At 42.2% G+C, this 25074-nt stretch overlaps 1 protein-coding gene across 2 annotated transcripts in view; it reads left to right on the forward strand.

The window, feature by feature from the left end:
- The window catches only part of PCSK5 (proprotein convertase subtilisin/kexin type 5), a 292051-nt gene that overhangs the window by 60398 nt on the left and 206579 nt on the right, over window positions 1-25074 (forward strand). For both annotated transcript variants that reach the window (XM_054178077.1, XM_054178076.1), the window contains exon 4: window positions 19149-19292. In XM_054178077.1, the coding sequence (XP_054034052.1) occupies window positions 19149-19292 (144 nt within the window). The remainder of the gene's footprint in view (window positions 1-19148; window positions 19293-25074) is intronic.

A 25074-nucleotide genomic window follows, 5' to 3' on the forward strand; every position in this document is an offset into this window, starting at 1 on the left:
AAAGACTTGGAAGTAAATCATACAGAAATAGCATACATTCTTCTGCCTATTTAGTACAGTGATTTTATTTTCAGAGGGATAGTAACCACTTTGCATCAGGAACAGTGTGGCCAGCAGGAGCAGGGAGGTCATTCTGCCCCTGTACACTGCACTGGTTAGGCCGCACCTTGAGTACTGTGTCCAGTTCTGGGCCCCTCAGTTTAGGAAGGATGTTGACTTGCTGGAATGAGTCCAGAGAAGAGCAACAAAGTTGGTGAGGGGTTTGGAACATAAGCCCTACGAGGAGAGGCTGAGGGAGCTGGGGTTGCTTAGCCTGGAGAAGAGGAGACTCAGGGGTGACCTTATTACTCTCTACAACTACCTGAAGGGAGGTTGTAGACAGACGGATGTTGGTCTCTTCTCCCAGGCAAGCAGTACCAGAACAAGAGGACACAGTCTCAGGCTGCGCCAGGGGAGGTTCAGGCTGGATGTTAGAAAAAAGTTCTATACAGAAAGAGTGATTGCACATTGGAATGGGCTGCCTGGGGAGGTGGTGGAGTCGCCATCACTGGAGGTTTTTAGGAGAAGACTTGACAGGGTGCTTGGTGCCGTGGGTTAGTTGCTTGGGCGGTGTTGGATTGGTTGATGGGTTGGACGCGATGATCTTGAAGGTCTCTTCCAACCTGGTTTATTCTATGTATTCTATGTATTCACTTTTATATTTCTAGACTTTTTCTAAAATGGAAATTTTTTGGGGGGCAACATCTGAGTCACATTAAGAAATTGCAGGTACATGTAATGCTCCTTGTGAAAGATCATTTGTATATAATACTGTTTTTTCTGAACTGCCTTTTTCTGAGTAGTTTCTGTAATTAATAACAGTTGTAGTGCCACAAAGTCCTTAATGAATTTCTGATGAGGCAGAAATAATAAATATCTGCCTTTAGCTTTAGTTCAAAATAAAAAGCTAACAATAAATTACATAGAATGTAAAGGGATATAAAATTACTCATATTAACAACTGTAAAGTGTGCCACAGTAAGGCACATTTTGGTATATTTTTTATTTCTTAGGACTTCTGACGGAAAAAATATTCATGTATATACAGAGGCACATGATCTTCTGGAAGTACACCTCTTTTCAAAAGAGAAGGAGTTTTCCCATCATTACTTTCTAAGAGCAGTATTCAAGAGCAACTGCTTAGTTGGCTGCACACTTCTCAGATTTAAAAAAAAAAAATAAATCAAGTAATATTAAAGTAGCCAACCAATTTATTTTGTTGTGCAATACTGTCTGGTGGTCTGATTGTTAAGGAATGAGCTGGTGTGACATATTCACTTTCCCCTCATGAGAACCAAGCTCCTATACACAGGAGACTTACGTAAATGTCTGACAAAATATTGCTTCTCCGTTGTGATGAAGAGGTTATTAATTTATGAATATGAAATATGAATGATATAAACATTGTTATTAATTATTAAAATTGTCAACGACCAATGAATCACTAATTTTTATACATATTCTAGTGCACGATTGTGAAATACATCCCAGAAATGCTGTAAATTAGAATATTTACAGAATTACTTTCTGTTACTATAACGACAGGTGCAATGCTACCGCTTGTCCACCAGGTGGCGACTCGACGGGACACTGGCAGCTGCTTAACTATATACAAAGAATTACAATGTGTTAGGGGCTTGAACTAGAAATCTGCTGCTAGACGCTGGTGCTTTTAACTGAATGTTAGTGAGTGGAAAGCATGTGGAAGATACACTGTGTCCTTTGTAGCAAGGTTAGGTTCTGGCAGACTGCTGTCACTGTGCTGACTCCTAGGCTGGTCTGGATGGCGACAGTGGAGGCAACCTTCTCCCTCCTGCAGCAGTGGAGAAGGAATGGAATGTAGACAGGTTCGCTTGGACTCAAACAACTCCCTCCGGATGGCAGGGAGTGGTCCTGTGGGGTCGGCCCAGCAGGGCCGGTAGGGCTGGTCCTGAGACAGGTTCAGCCCTCATGGCGATGACCATCGGGGCTGGTGAGAGTGGCCCCGGGGAGGAAGCGCAGCTGCCTGGAGCGGCAGCTTCCCCTTTGCTTGGCTCAAAGGAGCGGGCGGGACCCTATCGGAGTGGTCCCAGCTTTGGAGCATGGGGCACGAATAGGTGCTCTAGACTTCCCTGAGGTTCACAGGGCACGGAGCGGTGGAAGTGGTAACTGCTCTCTCCTGCAATGGCAGGGTCACACGGCCATGTGGTTAAGTGATAGTCCTGCTGCTTAAGGCTGAGGCAGATGATTGGATAGCCAGACTCGGCGAAGTCCCTTCCCTGACAACTGGGCAATCTTATCCTCAGGGGTCCAGTCCTCTTGAAGGTATGGCAGACTCTTCTGACTGGTAAGACTGGCAATATAACACTGAAGCTTCTTAGGCTTTCAGTGAATGTCCCTCCTCTGCAGATACTCAGGGTGGTATAGCCATAGGCAATGAGCTCTGCTTGCTCAAGCAAGGAGAGAGGACAAAGAGAAACAGGGCAACGTATTTACAAGTTGGGGTAATACTTATAGGTTTCTTGAGGCTAGATTTGGCCAATGGGCACTCTTGTAAACAACTGGCTTCAGCCTATAGAAGGTGTGAAGCTAGAATTATGCCCATACTTGGTAGTAGCACAAGCATCCCATGCAATGGTACATGCAGTTGTTTGTGCTGCCTGGATAATACCTCAGCTTTTGTTCCCCTCATGAAAAGAGGGGGGATGTGTCCACATGCTGAGACAAGTTTCAATATCTGGGTCATAACTCTGGGCATAATATGCCTTCACCACACCAGTCAGGGAGCGGAAATTAGTGTTGAACTTACATAAGGCAATTTCCTAACTGTTCTGTACTAAGGACACTGTGGTCCTTTGCAAAGGAGAAATCAGAGAACTGCTATTTAGCTCTAATATGTTAGGTTTTGTACCAGTCTTTCAATATCATTATGCCCCTCTTTACTGAAGACAGCTGCCATATGACAATAGGATACCATGGGAATGGGGACATCAAAACTCCAGCTTTCCTGGTTCTTGTATCTGTCCTCTGTCTTTCTGTGTATCAGATGAGCAAATGTGACTAAAATTGTCAGTGTGCAGAGTACCAGTTTCACTGACCCTTTATTGACCTGAATTGTGCTCCTTTTTCAAACACATTTACAAAACCCACGCAACAAAACCAAAAAACTAAAGAAAGAAAGATCCCAAGTCAACCAACAGAAGCAAATGCTGTGAGGATGGAGTGTGTTCTGCACTAATTCATTAGATGCAGTGTATCCTTTGCAGTGCTTGTAGCTACTTCTAATTCCAAAGTCTCTTTTAAATATGATTTTGATTAAAATTAACCTAAGTAAAACAATCATTTTACACTCAGCCCTTGTGTACAGGAGACCCTATCAGCACAAGTCCTAAATCTCCTCAAAGACATGAAGAATGGTGTTTTTTGAAAATAGGACATTTGCAAGGTGTGGAACAATATAGGCAACATCTATTGCCACGAAGATTATAAACTCTGCAAAAAAATAAAAAGCTGTCTCTTTGAAAATAACCTCCTTTCCATCAAACAACAGAAATGCATGGTGACCAGAGGGGAGAAATGTGCCGAGTAAAATAGAGCCTCTGGCAGCTCCAAGATGTGCAAGTGCCAATCTTTTAAAGCAATGATACCACTTTTGTCTTTCTATTGTATTCAAGTCCCTTAGTCATTATGTGAAGCATGCCATTTAAGTATATAATTGCACTTACTTTATCTGTTTTCCTGTGAAATCCTAACAGAACAAAGCAAGTTATCTTCAGCTTTGAAAGCAATTGAAAATTATATTAAACTGAAGTAGTATAAGCACAGAAGCCTAAGGAAAAGTAGATACAAATACACATGAAAGACTGAACAAGTACATGTTGGGGGTTTCCTCTTCTGTGTCTTTTGGATAGGTTTGTAATAGAGAGTAAACTACTGTTTGGGAGGTAGTGTTTTGGGTTTTAGGAATATCATCTCCTGGTTACAAGATTACATTTGGGAGCTAGAAATCTCATCTAGAACAAAATAAAGACAAGCTAAGCAAAGAAAAATGTTTCAGAAGTAACAAAGGTTGAATAACTTCTCCTTTGTTCATCTTCCATGTACTCTTTCCCATCCAAGTTCAATATTGATTTAGGAGGCCTTTTTTCCTTTAAAAATCTCCTGGTCCAGTTGAAATAGGCTGTTGAGGAAAATTTGTTAAGTGCAAACTTTCAGATGTGGTGTTTGAATGGGCTTTATATGATCCCAATTGCTGCAACACTGAGATACATTGATTAACCAGGTCCCCATCTACATGAAATGGATAGGAGAATTAACACAGCCTATTGAAGCAGTATTAAAGGCCTTCCTTACATCTTGGTAAGGAGTTAGTCTGTGTAGAGGAAACATGATTCTGGAAAAAAAACCACTGAGTTCTTGTAGCCTTCGGAGTCATCACCTGAACTTCCCCAAGGCAATGAAGATAATCTTGAGGCTCCGTGTGTCACAGTGTCACTGTGTGACAACAGTTAGAAGCTAGATTTTTCAATTCTGTGGAGAATCTTGACCCGCAGTTTAGGGACTCTACTCTTGCAGTTTTGCTTTCCTTATTAGGTGTATTTGCTACCCTCACACAGTTTTCCTTTTTACAATATTGTCTTGTGAAGTTTCTGTCTGCGCAGACTCTAGATTGGTGACGCACTGCTACATGAGAGGCTAAAAGTATTGTGAAAGTGAAAGCGTTTTTCCACATTATGTCTGCTCTTCAAATGTGTTTGCCTAAATGCATACGAACACTGACCCATTTTTTGCTTAACAGGAAAGTGGAACGATAATGCACAATTAGAGAGAACAAATTTTTGAAGGGTTCTTGTCATTTAAACCAACTCTCATTAGGGAATGTGGTCTGCTTTCACTATGTCTGGCTGCTGCTTCTCCAGTATTTAAAAGTTTCAGGTATTGACCATAGTGTGTGGAGCAGCTTTGATCTTGTTTGGAACTTCAAATGTGCTTATAGCCTGAAACCATGTTACACCTTCTGTAAACTATTCCCACCAAAACATTCTGAGAACTAATTCAGTACGAATGACCCTACAGGGGTGGCCAAACTCACTCTGTAAGCTTGGTTCGTTACTTTGGCAAGCCCTAGAAAATGTTGCATTGTCTCAACACTTAAAAGACTTGCGCATAAGATTTCATCCCACAATCTAGTAGGAAAAATGAACCTAAGGCTGAGACATAGATCTCTTTTAGCCATTTAATAGGTAGAAGTTACACATGTAAGTGTGACTGTGAATGAAACAGAAGTTACGATAAATGTTGCCTCCAGGTAGGCACTGAGCAGCAAAGGTTTCCTGATACAGTTATATTGTATGGGGAAGGACAGGAACAATTTACATGTTTGTATATGTACTTAGTTTAAAGGAAATACTTCTGTTACCACCATATTTTCTTCTAGGCAGTTGTGAATAGACATGCTACTAGGAAATTGATTCAAATAGGAAAGTGCAAATTAAAAATAAAGCGTACAGAGACAGCACTGAGCAGGTTTCCTCCATTTGTCCTTTCTACATCATCCCTGTGATTGCGTCACACTGCATCAAGTTTGATTCATGTGTTGGTTTTGCAGGAGATGCAAAGAGAAAATTCTAGAACATTCAAAATATTTATTGTGAAGTGAAAAGTTCTTGCCTAGATTCTTGTTTTGCCCTTTGTATCTGTGCTAAGTTCTGATATCCGTAACTCAAAGGATGACAGGTTAATGAAGAGGAAGGGCTGAATGGGAAAAAAAAAACCAAGCTGTTTTGGTGGTTCATAAGAAAGAAAGGTAAGTCTTTAATAAGAAAGTGTGGTGTTAGTGAGGTGCTCTGCAACAAAGTATGAAAGCATATGATCAGGTGTTGTGCACCTCAGTAGAATTAGGCATCCACCTAAATGTTTTGGAGATCAAGGCTAGATTTCAGCAGGTACTTCAAAGTTTTGTTGATTTTTCCAGTGTCCTCCAAACCAACATTAATTAGCTGCAGATTGGCCAAAAATTGTGTTTAAAGAAGCCTGTTATTGTATAGTAATTACTTTCTAATTGGTTTTGTGGATTATTCTATGTCTAGCCCTAGATCTGTAGAGATATTTGCCAGAGTGTCTATTACAAGACTCTGAAATGGATATTCAGTTGAATCAATAAAAAAAATTGTATGTTATAGAGCACCAAGGTTATAAAAACAAAATCAGCTTTCTTCTTGCTTTTTATAGAAACCTTTTGTTTCCTTAAAAGAACTTCATACAAATATAAAAGGAACCACCTAAACTTTTATTTTTCTGTTCTAAACTAATCCATATCTATGCAAAGAGATGCTAATCAATTACAAAATCTTGATTTTTGTTCCAGAAATGACAGAAACTTCTTCCAAAATTTCTTGTCACCCTGGCCTAGTATAGAGTGGGACAGATTGCTTTATTACTCCAAAAGGGGCAAAAGAATAATGCTCACACAAATGGATTGGATAGTAATGGAAAGTTTAAATGGAGAAGTGATTAATACACTGCAAAAACTGAAAAACATAGTGGTGAGCCTAGTAAAGTATGTAAAGTTCAGAGAAATCCCCAGTCTAATCTTAACACAGAAATTCCTTTACACCAGTTCAAAAATGCAACACTTCTTTTCTCCCTGCGCGTGGTTCAACAAGAAAACTGAGGTCTCTCTCTTTCCTGCCATTGCTAGGCTGGTTTCAGGCTGGCCAGGCCTGAACTGCCCCCCCCAGTCTCCTTTTACCCTGGCATTAGGCCTGAACAGACCAAGATTGTGCAGGGAAAAAATGTTACTCAGGCCAAAGAGGCCTGGGATACTCCTCCATGGTTACCAGATAAGAATCACAGAATCAACCAGGTTGGAAAAGACCTCAGAGATAATCAAGTCCAACCTATTGCCTAATACCTAACACCTCATGACAACTAAACCATGGTTCCAAGTGCTACATCCAATCCTTTTTTGAACACCTCCAGGGACATGGACTCCACCACCTCCCTCGGCAGCACATTCCAATGGCCTGTTACTCTTTCTGGCAAGAACTTTCTCCTCACCTCCAGCCTAAACTTCCCCTTGTGCAGCTTGAGACTGTGTATTCTTGTTCTGGTGCTGGTTGTCTGGGATAAGAGACCATACTCCATCTGGCTACAACCTCCTTTCAGGTAGTTGTAGAGAGAAATAAGGTCTTCCCTGAGCCTCCTCTTCTCCAGGCTGAACCCCCAGCTCCCTCAGCCTCCCCTCACAGGGCTTGTGCTTCAGACCTCTCACCTGGGCAAGAGAGCCTCTCTCTCCCACCATAGCAGAGAGGGAAGAAAGAGAGAGACAATAACTTTGTAGTCAGATTTATAAAGGTGTAGGATTTATGTGTGGAAATACACTATTTCCTGTGTCCACCCACTGGGCTGGGCACTCTAGACACTGGAGGTCTCTAGTCTGTGACTTTTTTTTTGGAGGCACCCAGTCTAAATGGCCATACACCCACTCCTAAAGGAAAAGTCAAATGGGGAGAAAAAAAATAGAACATCACCTCATTTGAATGTTCCAAGTCAGTTCTCTTCTGCCATTATTGCTTTGCATATTTATTTGTGTTATATTTAAGTTAACTATTGTTTCTGTGTATGTTTAGAAGGGAGTTACTCAGGATTTGGTTATAGTTAAAGCAGCACATAGCTGCAGAGAATGAAACTCCCTCTTAGAGTACTTGAAGGCAGCTGAATGTTAGGAAAAAGGTTTATTTCTCCAAGATCATACTTCTTACTGATGCTTCTGTGTAGTTCCTGACAGGGAGGTATACATGAACTGCCTTTGTTGATGTATTTCACAGATGTGGTAAAGAATTGTATGATACATAGAATACACAGAATACATAGAATAAACCAGGTTGGAAGAGACCTTCAAGATCATCGCGTCCAACCCATCAACCAATCCAACACCACCCAAACATCTAACCCACGGCACCAAGCACCCCATCAAGTCTTCTCCTGAAAACCTCCAATGATGGCGACTCCACCACCTCCCCAGGCAGCCCATTCCAATGGGCAATCATTCTTTCTGTATAGAACTTTTTCCTAACATCTAGCCTGAACCTCCTCCTGGCGCAGCCTGAGACTGTGTCCTCTTGTTCTGGTACTGGCCGCCTGGGAGAAGAGACCAACATCCGTCTGTCTACAACCTCCCTTCAGATAGTTGTAGAGAGTTATAAGGTCACCCCTGAGTCTCCTCTTCTCCAGGCTAAGCAACCCCAGCTCCCTCAGCCTCTCCTCGTAGGACTTATGTTCCAAACCCCTCACCAACTTTGTTGCTCTTCTCTGGACTCGTTCCAGCAAGTCAACATCCTTCCTAAACTGAGGGGCCCAGAACTGGACGCAGTACTCGAGGTGCGGCCTAACCAGTGCAGTGTACAGGGGCAGAATGACCTCCCTGCTCCTGCTGGCCACACTGTTCCTGATGCAGGCCAGGATGCCATTGGCCCTCTTGGCTGCCTGGGCACACTGCAGGCTCATGTTCAGCCTACCATGGACCAGTACCCCCAGGTCCCTCTCTGCCTGACTGCTCTCCAGCCACTCTGACCCCAGCTTGTAGCTCTGCATGGGCTTGCTGTGGCCAATGTGCAGAACCTGACACTTGGATGTGTTCAATCTCATGCCGTTGGATTCTGCCCATCTGTCCACCCTGTCAAGGTCCCTCTGCAGAGCCTCTCTACCCTCCAGCAGATCAACTCCTGCCCCCAGCTTGGTGTCGTCAGCAAGTTTACTGATGATGGACTCAATGCCCTCGTCCAGCTCATCAATAAAGATGTTAAAGAGCACAGGGCCCAGTACTGATCCCTGGGGCACACCACTAGTGACTGGCTGCCAGCTGGATGTGGCACCATTCACCACCACTCTCTGGGCTCGGTCCTCCAGCCAGTTCCTAACCCAATGCAGTGTGCTCCCATCCAAGCCATGGGCTGACACCTTGGCTAGGAGTTTGCTATGGGGGACAGTTTCAAAGGCCTTGCTGAGGTCCAGGTAGACTACATCCACAGGCCTCCCCACATCCACCAGATGGGTCACCTGATCATAGAAGGAGATCAGGTTGGTTAGGCACAACCTGCCCTTCCTAAATGCATGCTGGCTAGGCCTGATCCCTTGGCCATCCTGTAAGTGTTTTGTGATTGCATTCAGGGTGACCTGTTCCATAATCTTGCCTGGCACTGAGGTCAGGCTGACAGGCCTGTAATTCCCTGGCTCATCCAACCGGCCCTTCTTGTGGATGGGTACCACGTTGGCCAGCTTCCAGTCTTCTGGGACCTCTCCAGTGAGCCAGGATTGCTGAAAAATGATGGAGAGTGGCTTGGCCAGCTCATCTGCCAGTTCTCTCAGCACCCTAGGATGGATCCCATCTGGTCCCATGGACTTGTGGGGATCCAAGCTGCTGAGGAGAGTTCTAATAACCTGCTCATGGAACATAGGGAAACTGTGTTGCTCCCTGGCTCCTTCTGCCAGCTCTGCAGGCCAGCTGTCTGGAAGACATTCTGTCCTGCTAGTAAAAATTGAGGCAAAGAAGGTGTTAAGTACCTCTGCCTTTTCCTCATCTTTTGATACAACATTTCCCTCCATGTCCACCAAGGAGTGGAGGTTGTCCTTGCCCTTCCTCTTATATTAATGTATTTATAGAAAGACTTTTTGTTGTCCTTCACAGCAGAGGCCAGTTTAAGCTCCAATTGTGCTTTTGCCTCCCGAATTTTCTTCCTGCATGATTTGGCAACATCTTTAAACATTCTGTAGGTTGCCTCACCTTTCTTCCAAAGATGATACACCCTCTTTTTTTCCCTTAGTTCTTTTAGAAGTTTATTACCCAACCAGGCTGGCTGTCTGCCCCAGCGGCTCATCTTCCAGCACATTGGCATAACCTGTCCCTGCTCCTTCAACAATTCTTCCTTGAAGCAGGTCCAGCCCTCCTGGACCCCTTTATTTTTAAGGGCGTTATCCCAAGGAACCCTCTGAGTTAGTTTCTTGAGTAACCTGGAGTCTGCCCTCCGGAAGTCCAGAGTGGAGGTCTTCTTGCTGCCCCTTTTAGATTGACCAAATACCGAAAATTCAATTATCTCATGGTCCCTGGCCCCTAAACAGCCTCCGACCACCACATCACCCACCGGCCCTTCCCTGTTGGTGAAGAGGAGGTCAAGCAGAGCCTTACCCCTGGTAGGCTCACGCAGCACCTGGGATAAGAAGCTGACCTCCATGCACTCTAAGAACCTCCTAAACTGTCTCCTCTCTGCTGTGTTGAGATCCCAGCAGATGTCAGGCAGGTTGAAGTCACCCATGCGAACAAGGTCAGGAGACCTTGAGACAGCCTTAAGCTGCCTATGGAATACTTCATCAACATCTGCTTCCTAGTTGGGTAGTCTATAACAGATTCCAACCAGGATGTCTGCCCTGATGGTCTTCCCTCTAATTCTTACCCACAAGCACTCAACCCGATCATCCCTAATCTCCATCTCAATGGCATCTAGTGACTCCCTGATATACAGGGAAGGTCTCTTCCAACCTTGGTGATTCTGTGATATCTTTACTCTTTCTTAGATAAAGTAAGTTATTTAATCTTGTTAAGAATCACTGGAAAGTGTGCTTCCAGTGCTTGGTTCAAAAAACCAGGCAGGAAGGACACTTTATTTTCCAAGAGTATCCTTTTTGAAACCACTACTAGACACAGGCATGTATAATTCCAGGAGTTGCTGTTATTTTTTAAAAAGTGTGTTAACCCACTTTTCTTGCTTTTCTCTGCTTAACTATCAAAGAATCCTTAAGTCTTAAATTTCTTTCATCATTACTGTGTTTCCAGGCACTTTCTTTCACTTTATATCTTGCACTTTGTCTTATATGCATAATTTTGTATATATCTAGGTCTTGGAATTCCAGCACACCACTTAAATAAGTTCATGTTTATAAATGGTCCAGATCACTGTTTCTATTGCCATCATTACTTTTCACTCCATTAATTTCTGTCATCAGATTTAAGAGTGTGCCATAGGAGAATTTAATTTTGGCTTTCCTGAACTGCAAGGAAGCTTTGTAGACTCTTAAGATTTGAGACTTAATAATTGCACATGCTAAATGGTGTTTCCTGAAAGTGAGTATAACTGTGTCTGTTTAGCCATTGTAATGCCTTCAAAGAACAAACTTAACAATCATAAACTTAAGAAATCTTACCTTTAGTTTACTTGTAATTGCATATGGCTTTCCCTTCTGACAATACTCTGTAGCTTTCTTTAATACTTTCTCTGGGTGTCTCATCTGCCGATCTCCTGTTCTTTAAAGATATCTGCAAATGTCAAGGCAGTTACCATGAATGTGTGTCATTTCAAAGTGGAGACTGCCCTATGCACAGTCTGTATAAGCCTGACAGTCAGGAATGTAATTTCTTCGTAATCCTGATTAGACAAATTACATTTTCAAGTCTGATGTGCACAGAAATCTCTTATACCAAGGCTGCATATGTATCTGTCTACAGGAATACTTTCCTCTATTGTCCTCAGATCAGTTTGTCATATTCAGATACTTTATTTGCAACAGAGCAAAGTTCCTTTACAGTAGCGCTGCAGTCCACACAGTGTCTAGGTGTCTTCAGTGCTGTGTGACTTATTTTAACATCAGCTCTGCAAGTCCATTGAAGTCTTGTTAATAGAAAGCTCCACAGCCCTTGTTCTCTGTCTCATTCTCCATGAAAGGTGTTTGCAAATATATATAACTTCTCCAGAACCTTTCTGCAGTATCTGTATTTTCTGGGATAGCTTGAATCCTAACACCTTTCTGAGATTTCCTTTAAGATCCATGGTGATGTTCACATTTTTACATTCATTGCCTGTTTTCTCCAGTCTTTCATGCACAGCTGTGTCATGTGTCTCTATACTAACCTTCATGATTGCAGGAGGATTTTAGTACTTAATCAGCTGAGTCAAATTTCTGGTGACAGCAGTGAGTAACTGTTACTTTTTTGTCTTATGCAAAATTTTTGTTTTGTTCTTGAATAGCCTTTGCTTTTACTTCCCAGGCCTCCCTAGATCTATCTGGGCCAGTTCTCTCATTTCTGCCAGATGATCTCATCTGCAAAATATAACTAGCCACTCCCTCTAGTGGTTTGGCCTTATCTTCCCCAGTTTCTCTTACAATGCACAGTAGGCCTTGTGTTCATCAACCATGGCATGTTCAAATAGTGAAAAGCCCATTCGTGCCTATGGCACTTTCTTCCCTATAGGCAAACTAAAATAGCAGCCATTCATCTTCATCTGATCCTGTACTGTTAATGAATTTTCACAGCATGCATTTCAGTGTTAGATTAAACATTTCTGTAAGGCTAAGGAGAGTATGGAGTGAATTTTACACTTCTGTCTCAACAGAATAGTTTTATGAGCTAAATGTTTGTCCTCTGGGAAGTTATAATCTCCTCTGACATACCAATCAAGCAAATAATGGATCCAAGGGTACAATAACCTGATGGCTTTTTATGGGTCTTAACGAAAAGGCTTCTAGGTATCAAGTAACTTAGACATTTATTGCTGAAATAAAGGCACTGCAAAGTAAGTCCAGCTTCAGGAACTCCACATGCCTTCAAGAAAACAGGGCAAAAACTCTTCTCTATTACTAGTAATGGAATATGGGTCAGTCATATTCTGACCTGTATGTGCCCTGGTTTGCCTATCCATTTTTGTCCCTTGAGAAGGAGTAGGGGCATCTATCTTTCTGATACAAGTCCTGTTGTCTCACATCCCTCCCTCTCATTGTCCCTTTCTCCTTCTTTCACCTCACAGGGCATCCCACCATTAACATGTGATGTCACTAGGCCATTGCCTCATGGATCAGAGGGATCAGGCCACAACATAGAGCAAAAAAGACTGCAGTAGTGCAGCAGTCCCTAAAATCTGGGCATGAGCATTCAGTGCCAATATCTCTTCAGCTGTTTCCTCACAAGTTCTCATTACAAGAAGTTCATAATGTCCTTAGAAAAATTAGTTTCCTGGTCCATCCTTAATCAGTTCCCAGCTCATGCCCTCACACCAACATTTCCAGAACAATGTGTCATAGAATCATAGAACTGTTTCAGTTGGAAAAGACCTTTAAGATAATTGAGTCCAACTGAGTCAAACTAGCACCACTGTGGCCATTAAACTGTGTCCTGAAGTGCCATGTCTGCATGTTTTGAACATATCCAAGGGTGGTGATTCCATCACAAACCTGGGGGTATTACAACACCTGACCATTCTTTCAGTAAAAATAATTTTCTAAATTCTAATCTAAGCCTCTCCTGGTACAACTGGAGGCCATTTCTTCCATGTATATAGTAGCCACAGACTGTGCAAATTACTTCTTTTCTCCCCTCTCTTACTGACTCCCAAAGATGTTCTGAATCAGGGGTCAACACTTCCTGGGAGAAATCTGTCCATACATTGATGCCTACTTCTTGACATGTGGGCTAAGATACACAAGATGTACCAGGTCTGTAATATGCCGTGCATCCAGGGCAAAGTGGACATACTCTAGCTGCCTTTAGTGTGAGGAGCTTTCTGCAGTTCATTTGAATGCCACTTTTTGTATTTGCGTCTTAGTGACATTAAGAGAACATGCACAATAGCCATAAGGCATTCTTAGCTACATTGCTGTCCTTACCTTGAAGGGTTCTCTGATGTTACTGCCACATAGTGAAGAAACAGGACTAGAGGCAGACATCCTCAAATGGAGGCACTAGTCATGCCCTGTGTAGAAAGAAGAGGTGTTATTAGAGGCAGTTTGCAGGTTTTGAAACTTGGCAGCTAGGAGAGCAACTTCACTATTTGCAGGTCATGCTCCTAAGAAGGCTGTTATCATTCTGTGGGGCTTCCCTAAACTCAACTCATGTTTAAGCCAGCACGCATGTTACAAAAAACAACTAATGTTGCTAGTGGTAGAATTGTCTTGAATACAAATTTATCATACTATGAATTGTTTTAGTTTTGGAAAGAATAGCTATGTAATCACAGCCAAATAATAAGATTTATAAACTCCTTATTTTTCACTACAAAACCCCTTATATATAGTCTTATAAATTATTCTTGTCTCACTACAGCTATCAGGTAGTCCTATGAATACAAGAAACCTTTCATATTGATTTCCTGTTCTCTTTCATGGCTTAAACAGACATAAAATAATGTGTGTCTGTGATTGTTCTTGTTGGCCTCTAAGTGTATCTTTGTTTAACTTGAAGAATCAATAAAGCTTAAGAAACAAATTCATCTTTGAAATAAATTAACTAATGCTCCAAAGTTACATAAACAATAAATTGGTGTTAAATATTTAATATGGTATTCTCTTGGAGTGGAATCGAATAGAATCGAATGGAATCTAATAGAATTAACCAGGTTGGAAAAGACCCTTGAGATCATCAAGTCCAACCTATCATCCAACACTATCTAATCAACTAAACCATGGCACCAAGCATCCCATACAGTCTCTTCCTAAACACCTCCAGTGAAGGTGACCACTACCTCCCTGGGCAGCCCACTCCAATGGCCAATCACTCTTTCTATGAAGAACTTCTTCCTAACATTCAGCCTAAACCTCCCCTGACACAGCTTGAGATGGTGTCCTCTTGTTCTGGTGCTGGTTACCTGGGAGAAGAGACCAACCCCTCTTGATACAGGCACAGGTTTTAGAAAGCCTCTTCTCCTGATAGTATTTAATGCAAAAAAATCTTATATTTGAGATAAATTGGTATTTGTATTGTATGCCTGCTCCTGCTAAAGCTTAGAATTACTATGCATAGCAATATTTAGAGAGAATTTCTCAAAATAGCTCAGAGAATTCAGTCCCATATCTGATACTGAAAACAGTCTCAGGCTGCACCAGGGGAGGCTTAGGTTGGATATTAAGAAGAAGTTTTATACAGAGAGAGTGATTGCCCATTGAAATGGGCATCGCCATCATTGGAGGTTTTCAGGAGGAGACTTGATGGGGTGCTTGGTGCCGTGGGTTAGTTGTTTAGGTGGGTTGGATTGGTTGAGGGGTTGGACACGATGATCTTGAAGGTCTCTTCCAACCCGGTCTATTCTATTCTATTCTATTCTATTCTATTCTATTCTATTCTATTCCGTCATCATGACAAACTTTGGTTTTATTCTAGGAAGAAAGAACAGGAAAATAGATTGAAGATGTACTATAAAATTCATTATTTGCTCAGTGATATAAACTTCATTTACTCTGGATCACTTTATTTTTCATTATCATGACATATGCTTTATTATTTTTTATTTTAGTAACACTGTAAATTGAAACTGCTTCCAAACTAGCTGGAAAGCAGTTACCTGCTAAGAAACTGATAATATAATTTGGATAGGTGCTAAAGAAGCAGCACAGGGTTAAAGAAAAATTATGGGATGGGACCCAGTAGTGAAAAATCTTTAAAAGAAATGTTTTTGTAGGAAAGTGGAATTTAAAGGGGCAGAAAAGAGTGGAGGTAAAACCAAGTAATAACCCACAGATCACAGAATGGTAAGGGCTAAAAGGGACCTCTGGAGATAAAATTGAGTCCAAGCTTCCTGAGCAGATTCACCTACATCAGATTGCACAGGACAGCATCCAGATAGGCTTGGAATGACTCCAGATACATACACTCTATCAACTCCCTGGGTAGCCTTTTCCGGTGTTCCACCATACTCAACATTCCTCCTCATATTTAGATGGAACTTCCTGTGTTCAAGTTTGTGCCCATTGCCTCTTATCCTGTTGCTGGGCACCACTGAAAAAAGTCTGGCCTCATCCTCCTGACAACCCATTCTTGAAGTTTACAGGCGTCGTTAAGATTCCTCCCTCAGTCTTCTCCAGGCCAAAAAGCCCCAAGTCCCTCAGCAGTTCTTTGTAAGACAGCTGTTCTTTGCAGACCTTTGCTGTGCCTTCTGAAGCTATTCCTGGTCCTTCTTGTACTGAGGAGCACAGAGGTGGAGAGTGTACTGCAGGTGAGGCCTCACCAGGGCAAAGTAGAGGACCTACTTGCCACTTTCTTAATGCATCCCAGGACACATTGCTGGCTCATGGTCATCCTGCTGTCCACCAGGACTCCTATGCCTTTTTCTGCAGAGCTGTTTTGCAGCGGATCAGCCTCCAACTTGTACTGATACATAGGGTTATTCCTCCCTAGGTGCACTTGCTGTTGTTGAATTTCATATGGTTACTCTGCCCATCTCTCCAGCCTGTCCAGATCACACTGTATGACAGCACAGCCTTCTGTTGTGTCAGCCACCACTCCCAGTTTTGTATCACCAAGCTTGTTTAGATAATGGCTTAGATGATGTTCAATGTGGAACAGTGCATCTATGCTGTATTATATAGTGTTTGAAGATTAATTGTACTCCAAGATTTGCCGTATTCTTAATAAAAGCCTCATGTGACTGTTTTCAGAGAAGAGTACAGAATTTTATTATTTTGGATAAAATCAGACATTATTCTGGGGAAAGGTGTGATGTGAGATTGAAATAATAAGCAACTGAATCTGAGATCAGATACTGAACCAAAGAACACTGGAATTTAAGTGGTGAAAGACAGGGTGCAAAGAGAAAAACAAAGCTAGGAATGGGAAGAGAATAAAGAATTGAGAGGGGGAAGAAGAGTAAGGAAGAAAGGTGAAATAAAAACATGATATTTTAATAGGACTTGAGAATAAGTTATATGTTATAAGCATAAGAACTGAACCATTCAGCTGTTTGGATATCTCTTTGCTGCCTTTACATTTTGTATCAGTGTGGTACACATGCTGTGATTCAAGGCTCCACATCAGTACACAGTTATGCCTACTTCACTCTTCAAATTTCTTGTATGCAAAAAGATTTTGTTTAGACTAGCTTTCTGCCCAGTGTTGGAGCACAGCAAGATTATTTGAATATCAATTTGTCCTGATACGTCTGTGGAGAGAAAGAGAGAACATGGTATATCAAGAGATATCTCCTGTCTTGTGTTTGCCTGCATGCATGTAGCAAAGCAGCTGAAGAATTAGCCTGCTTCAGCCACCACCACAGAAGCAGTTCTGGTAAGGTGAGGGCAACAGATTGTGACAACATTATTAAAGGGAAAAGCAGTGACCTTCTGTCAGAGAGCCAAAGAGCTTGCAGGGGAATGGGAATTAAAAACCCATATGCTTGCTCAATCTGGGTGATTTGACTGTCATGGAAGCAAAACAATGAGCTCATCCCTTAAGAAGAGTGTACAAGACAGTCAGCAAAGCAGCCAAAGGGTCATTTGGCATTTCAGAGAAGAGGGTACAAAGGGCCAGTGTAATGGTCCAGTAAATTTGACTGGAGGCCAGAATCAGAAATCCTGATTGCCCATTGCAGCTCTCTCTTGGGTTTACTCCGTTCTGGAGGCTGGTGCTTCCACCTTTTTGTCTCCTTCTCTTCACATCAGCAAAATGCAAATGATGATATTAATAGCTTTTGCAGGTATTTTTTCATGCTTAATGCAGTAACACTTCTGAAAAATGCAAAGGCATCTAGAAACATTACATGCTTTTGATCTCCCCTGTTAGAAAGCCTCTTATGTACCTCATTGCATTCAGTGTACAGATGGCAAGTTTAGACTGTAATTCATTTCATAAAGCCAGCAACACAAGCATTCCCAAGCAATATAAAGAACAAAAGCATTAACCCTACCCTATACATTGCCTAGAACTACTCCCTGAAGTCTTTCAAGTCTTTTAAAGACAAGGAAAAGACCATGAGAGAAACTGTATACCTGTACATATATATATATAAAATCCTTAACAATATAAATGTGCTTAATAATAGAAAATGACCACTGTGCTTAATAATAGAAAATGACCATTCTTTAATTCTCTGGTTTGTGAATGACAGTGCAGGACAATAAACGTAGAAAAAGGGGAAGGAAAATTACAATGTAGTAGTTCTCAGATGTCAATTTGTGCACAGTGTGGTTAACAGTTCTTCATTGTGCTTACATTTGGGCAGAGTGGGGTGGACTAAGTGGAGGCAGACTGCATCCCTCTGAATGTATTTATATTGCTTACAAATGGTAGCGTGCCAGAACATGAGGCTGAGGTGGGTGTATAAGGTGGTGGAGGCAGGAAGTGAGGTGGAGCCTCTGGGTGTGGCCACTGTTGTTATGATGTAAGTTCCTTTTTTAATTTCTGTTTTACCCATCTTTTTTTTTTTTTCCCCCCTTTCAATGCACTCACCTTTTAATTTTCTTTTTTTTCCTTTTTTTTTTTCCTCCCCCTGCTAGCTCTGTCTGGGCCTGCAGGAGCTGGAGGAAAGCAGTACTACTAAGGGGCTCATTTAATTAGTTTTACAGGGGAGGGCTCTTCAGTGGGTTAGAGAGTTGCTAATGGGGCATACGAATACCCAGGGGTCATGCCCCATTGCCATGGCAAGCCAGATTTCTTCACATGTGCTGAGTGCATTCATTCCAAGAAATAGGCTTTCAATTTTAATGTTTCTCCTTTCTCCACCGCACCGAAATTGCTTGCCTGTACTCTACACTGCTCTCAATCGATCTACAGTTCATCTGACACTAAGCTGCAAGTTTTTCAGGGTGTTGTTTTGGTTACAGGTTCTTAACTGCTGCTCTTCTCCTGCTGATGTTGCACAAAACCTGCCAAACGCCTTCTTTTGCAGATGGAAATGAATCTGGGTTAGTTTTCAGAGATTTCGTCAAGAATTTTTACAGCATGTAAGCCCCAAAAGCAGGTTGTTGTTTTTTTCCCATGACCATTTCTGTACAGGCTACTTTAATCCACATATGGTTCATTTTTTGTTAAAAAATATTCAAATAATTCAAATGTACATTTCAAATGAGCATGCCTAACAGGCAGGAATGTTTACTTTGCTTTACCGATGGCTTTCAGTGATTCAGACACTTTTCTGTTGGCTTAGCATGAGGAGAAATCAGAGAAACAAGCAGGACTAGTATTTTTAATTTGATTTGTCATTTATTTTAAAACTGTTTTCTGCCTGAATTAAGGTATTGATTTTGTATAGTTGTTCAAATCAATACCCTCAGGCTGATTTAAATGGTAATGTTCCTGTAAGTAGGATAATGTCTCAGCCCTACATGGCTTATTTTTCTGCAACATCTAACAACTTTATATCTTTTTCTCTCCTCAGCACTGCAGTGATAACACTCATCATTGCCAATCAGATATGAATATAGTAGGTGCTTGGAGAAGAGGTTACACTGGAAAGAACGTTGTGGTCACCATCCTGGACGATGGCATTGAAAGAAACCATCCAGACTTGATGCAGAATTACGTGAGTGTCTTCACTTTATTATTACGCCAGATAAATTTACTGCTCCTGGAAAGATGGAGAGTGGGAAGGAGGAAGAATCATATGAGAGTTTCCTCAAATGTTAACACCAATGGCAGGAAGGATGTCAGCTTCTGGTAATCTGTATTGTTGTCTTGAAGGGGACAAAACACCTCAAAAATGCTCTGAACCAGACAATGGGGAAGGAGCCAGCAGGTCTGGTTTTTCAGGAAAATGGCCACATTGCCCAGGCTTGTCTGAACATGTCCTGGAGCCCAAGTGGGCCAGGTGTGTGTGCCTGTGGCCACGTTTGGAGAAAGCCCTTTCTATAGGTTACAGTGTCAGGGTTTTATCCCTCAGTCTGTGTTGTCACTGGCCATTATTGTCTCAGGAAATCTGTAAGTACCAGCCCAAAGAGCCAGAGCCTTGCCTTGCCATTGTCCAAGCTCTGGGAGAAAGCACAAGCCTCGCTTGGAAGCCGAACTGTGTTTCAGTTTACCCAGACCTGACTGCAAAGACCCCTCGCTGTCTTAATGTTGTAAAGCCCAAGAACAGACAGACGCATCGTGCCGGGTCAAGAGGCAAACCCCAGGAGGAGCTGAGTCCCCGGGACAGTTTTGTTTTATTGGAAGAAGGAACAAGCACTTCTGTGAAGAAAGGCAGCAGAAGAACCTCTTCAAGGCTTTCAGCTACAAAGGTTTCAGGGATAAATCCTGAATGTGTCTCAGTGACAAGCTGCAGACACCAACAGAAAGTGAAACTGCTCCTGCAACTTCCACATGGTTGACGCCATTTTGGTTTTGTTTAAATTCCCATGCGTGCTGTGGGATACCACAATCAGTGAGTAATCACAAAATCTGATTTTTATAAGCATCTACTATTAAAGGTCTGTTGCCCTAGGGAATTCTGGAGTTCCCCCCCACCTTGTGGGCAATCTCCGGCTTCATTGCCGATGTTCCCTTTGGTTTTTTCCTTACAGTTTAAAGTGCTGTTGTTGTTTCTGGATTTTTGCTCATATTGTTTAAATTGTTACTTGTTCCTGCTGGTGAGGTATCTGTTCCATAACTGAATATTTCAAACCAGTGAATAGGTTTTATTAATATGTTCCCCATGGGATTTTTATGATTAATAAAGTTATTAATATTTTTATTAATCATCCCACCTATTGAATATTAATAGCCTTTTAATGATCATAACAATTATTTTATTTAAGACTGTGTTCCATGTGAATATATGTATTATCTACATGCCTCTTACAGCTAAGTCCTGAATTTTGGCACAGTTTGAAGCAATCATTGCATTCTTTTAATTTTTTTCTGTAATTATTTTACTCAACAACCTCACACTCTCAGATCTCAGAAGTGGGATACACCACTCTTCAGTAAATTCATAGAGCTGAAATCCATTTTTGGCCCACACATTTAGATAGCAAGACAGTTGCTTTTCTCAAAGACTTCCATGTATTTATTTTTAAAGCTCTTTATCTTACTGCTAGAAATAGTATTAAAGAAAACAGTCATGATTCGTGATTGACTCAGTTGAAAACAGGTGTAGAATATTTTGGGGACTGTCTTAACTCCAGTGACTCACACACACACACTTCATCGTTGATCTGTGTCCTTTGTTTTCTATGTTCTATGTGTGATGTTGCCTCAGGAAGTGTTTGCTTGTGGTTCATCACATTTAAGTGATTGGTTTAATATAGCTTGGAAGGTTGCATAGTGTGAGGAGAAGCTCCTTCTTCAGTGGGTAACTTTTAGTGTTGGTGTCAGAGTTTGAACTGGCAGGAACAGAGGCCCCAATATGCAGGGTGGACCCTCATCGTAGGGAACTCTGCAGTCTTCCTGGAGCCCGAATCAGGGATATTACTAGAGAACTCCCCAGCATGGTGCAGGCACATGACTATTATCTGTTGCTAATCTTCCAGGGAGGTGTGGAGGAAGCTGCATCTTGTAGTCTGAGGGGAATGAAAAGAGATTTCAAGGCTTTGGGATGATTGGTGAAAGAGTCTGGGTCACAAGTTATTTTGCCTTTACTTCCAGTACCTGGCCATGATATGGAAGGGAGTAGAAGAATCCAGTCCATAAATACCTGGCTCTGAGACTGGTGCTACAGGCAGGGCTTTGGGTTCTTTGACAATGTCTGGTTTTGTAGGACACCAGGACTGATAGTAGTATGTGGAAAAGGCTTATCTCACAGGGGGAAAAGGATTCTAGGACAAGAACTAGCCAGAGTTTGTTCATAGAGCTTTAAACTAACATTGAAGGAGGATGGGGCTGTTGCTGGGTTTGCACCAGTGGGACAGTGTTCTAACATTAATGAAGACCAGAAGGCCTCTCACCCCTGCCAGGGTAGAATTGGTGTGTTCAGCTTGCTCCCTGCAATGCCTGTACACCAAAACAGGCAGCATGGAGAACAGAGAGGAGTTAGAAATCCATGTGCAGTCAAGGGGTTATGATCTGGTGACAGTTACAGAGACATGGTGGGAGAGCTCACATGACTGGAATGTGGTCATGGATGGCTATGTCCTTTTTGGAAAAGAAAGACAGGTCAACAAAGTGAGGCACTGGAGCTGCTCTTTACATGAGGGAGCAACTAGAATGTATTGAATTCTGTGCAGGGGTAGATGAGGGGTGAGTTGAGAGTTTGTGGGCATGAATTAAGGGGCAGGCCAGCATGACTGGTACTGTTGTGGGTGTTTATTACAGGCTGCCTGATCAGGATGAGGAAGTTGATGAGGCCTTCTATAGGCAATCACGGGCCCTGGTCCTCATGGGGATTTTAACTGCCCAGATATTTGCAGGGAGGTGGTGGAGTCACTGTCCCTGGAGGTGTTCAAGAGGAGATTGGACGTGACACTTGGTGCCATGGTCTAGTCATGAGGTCTGTGGTGACAGGTTGGACTTGATGATCTTTGAGGTCTCTTCCAGCCTTGGTGATACTGTGATACTGTGGAAGGCCTATTCAGCCAGCCATTCACAGTCCAGGTGGGTCCTCCAGTGCATTGGTGATAACTTCTTGATGCAAATGGTGGATGAGCTAACTAAGAGAGGAGCACTGCTGGACTTGATGCTAACAAGGAGGGTCTGGTTGAAGTGGTGAAGGTTGAGGGCAGCATCAGATGGTGGAGTTTAGGATCTTGTCTGGTTAGAACAGAATACCAAGCAGGATCACAATTTTAGACTTCAGCAGGGCCAACTTTAGCCTTTTCAAGCAATTGCTAGAGGAAACCTCATGGGACAGGGTACTAGAAGGCAAAGGGGCCCATGATAGTTGGCCGCTATGTGCCCCTTTGTGTGATTTAAGGACCACTTCCTTCAAGCTCAAGATCAGAGCATTGCAACACATAGGAAATCAAGAAAGGGAGCCAGGAGACCCACCTCCCTTGCAAGGGAGGTCAAGGACAGCAAAAAGGGCTTTTTCAAATACATTGCAGGAAACTGCTTGAAAGAGTCCAGCACAGAGCCACAAAAATGATTAGGGGAGTGGAACATCTTCCTTACAAGGAGAAACTGAAGGAGCTGGGTCTCTTTAGCTTGCAGAAGAGGAGATTAAGGGGTATCACAGTATCACTAAGGTTGGAAGAGACCTCAAAGATCATTGAGTGCAACCTGTCACCACAGACCACACCAAGTGCCACGTCCAATCCCCTCTTGAACACCTCCAGGGATGGTGACTCCACCACCTCCCTGGGCAACCCATTCCAATGACCAATGACTCTCTCCATGAAGAACTTTCTCCTCACCTCGAGCCTGACCTGAGGGTGACCTCATTAATGTTTATAAATATGTAAAGGGTGAGCATGAAGAGGATGGAGCCAGGCTCTTCTCGGTGATGCCCAGTGACAGGACAAGGGACAGCAGTTGGAAGTTGGGGCATAGGAAATTCCATAGAAACATGAGGAAAACTTTTTGTGACTGTGAGTATGGCAGAACACTGGAACAGACCAGGGAGGTTGTGAGGTTTCCTTCGCTGGAGATATTTGAAACCCATGTAAATGCATTCCAGTGTGATCTGGTATAGGTGATCCTGCTCTGGCAGGGGGGTTGGACTAGATGATCTCTCAAGGTCCCTTCCAATCCCTAACATACTGTGATTCTGTGTTCAGACCATCAGGGCTACAGTTTGCTGGAGTGATTAGTCCTGTGCTTCGGGAGTAGATATTACCTGATAAAACATGACCTTTAGGACCTTCAGATTTCTCTGAAATACAGAGTGCTTGTGTGTGCATTCACACAAGGTAAGAAAACAAATAAATATATTTGCATTGAGCCAGACTGGTGAAGATGACTGGTACAAGGCATACATATATGTTCAGTTCTGTTACAGATACACATCTTGTAAAGGAGCCCTGAACAAAGACCTGTCATCTGGACAGAGCATTGAAGAGATGAAGATGACAAAAACATCTTTTAACAACGTGTCATAAGCTCATGTGCACAGTTTAAAGCTGTTTATTCTAAGTTAGCCATACTTATATCTGTATCCTTCCCTATGCTGCATGTGGAACTCAGCTGTGGTATGCAAGAACTGCACAAGCACAAATGAGAGACAGTTGCCCTATTTGTCTATGCATGCTGGATCCTAATGCATGCCACATCTTTCATTTTCATCTGGCAAGTTATTAAACCAACTCAAATAAAATTTTACCTCCTCAGTGAATGACTCAGAATGTATCATGTCACCTCACCCTGGGACTGTCCTAGTACTGAATCTAAAGCAGCTATTCCCTTACCACCTCTGCCATTCTTCATGCCAGCAAGGAATTCTCCAAAGCAGCATGCGTTTTTGTTTGATGATAAGTACCTTCTATATGTCAGATTTTTGATGGTGGGGCTGCAAACAGGATTACTTGAGGTAGATGTGGTTGCTGGTTTTGTGAAAAGAAGAAATTGCCATGTCAATACACCATGTGCTACTGCATTGATTAATGTGAGTCATACAGACCAGCAGCTATTTGTTCTATAAACTATTTTGAGCTGTAAGAATCCTGGTAATTGTAAAATATGGAACAAAAGTACAGAGATACCTTGCAAATATTTGAAGCAGTTACACTCCGAGGAAACTGAGAGTGCAGTTAATGGAATGGAATGGAATGGAATGGAATGGAATGGAATGGAATGGAATGGAATGGAATGGAATGGAATGGAATGGAATGGAATGGAATAGACCAGGTTGGAAGAGACCTTCAAGATCATCCTGTCCAACCTATCATCCAGCACCACCTGGTCAACTAAACCATTCAACCAAGCACCCCATCCAGTCTCCTCCTAAACACCTCCAATGATGGTGACTCCACCACCTCCCCAGGCAGCCCATTCCAAAGGGCAATCACTTTCTCTATGAAGAATTTCTTCCTAACATCATGTTGCATTTCAAAATGTATTTTTGTAACAGTGTTCTTAAGAAAACAATATTATTCCTTGAAACTATGACATTTCAGGAATCATTGCAAAGATAGTTTCTTGAATCTTGAAAAATTTAGCAAAATCCCAGTTTTGAGAATGAAATCTCTTAACTTCCAAAAGCTCCTTAGATGAAATGCAGCCTTTTGGTTAAATGAAACACCACTTTCTATTGCCTCTCTGGCATTGGAACTCTGCTTTTTCAGGCTGTTTGTTACCCATTTTTAAAAAATGAAGTACAATATGTAAATTACGTGATTATTAAATATATAATTTTTTCATTACACATGCAATCACCATAAAACCACAGGAATGTTAGTTAACCTAATTGCTCTCCTGAAGGAACCTGCTGAAGAGTGTATAGACCATGTAAGTTAATG

This window comes from Dryobates pubescens, chromosome Z (genome assembly GCF_014839835.1).
Source record: "Dryobates pubescens isolate bDryPub1 chromosome Z, bDryPub1.pri, whole genome shotgun sequence".
Taxonomy (NCBI): domain Eukaryota; kingdom Metazoa; phylum Chordata; class Aves; order Piciformes; family Picidae; genus Dryobates; species Dryobates pubescens.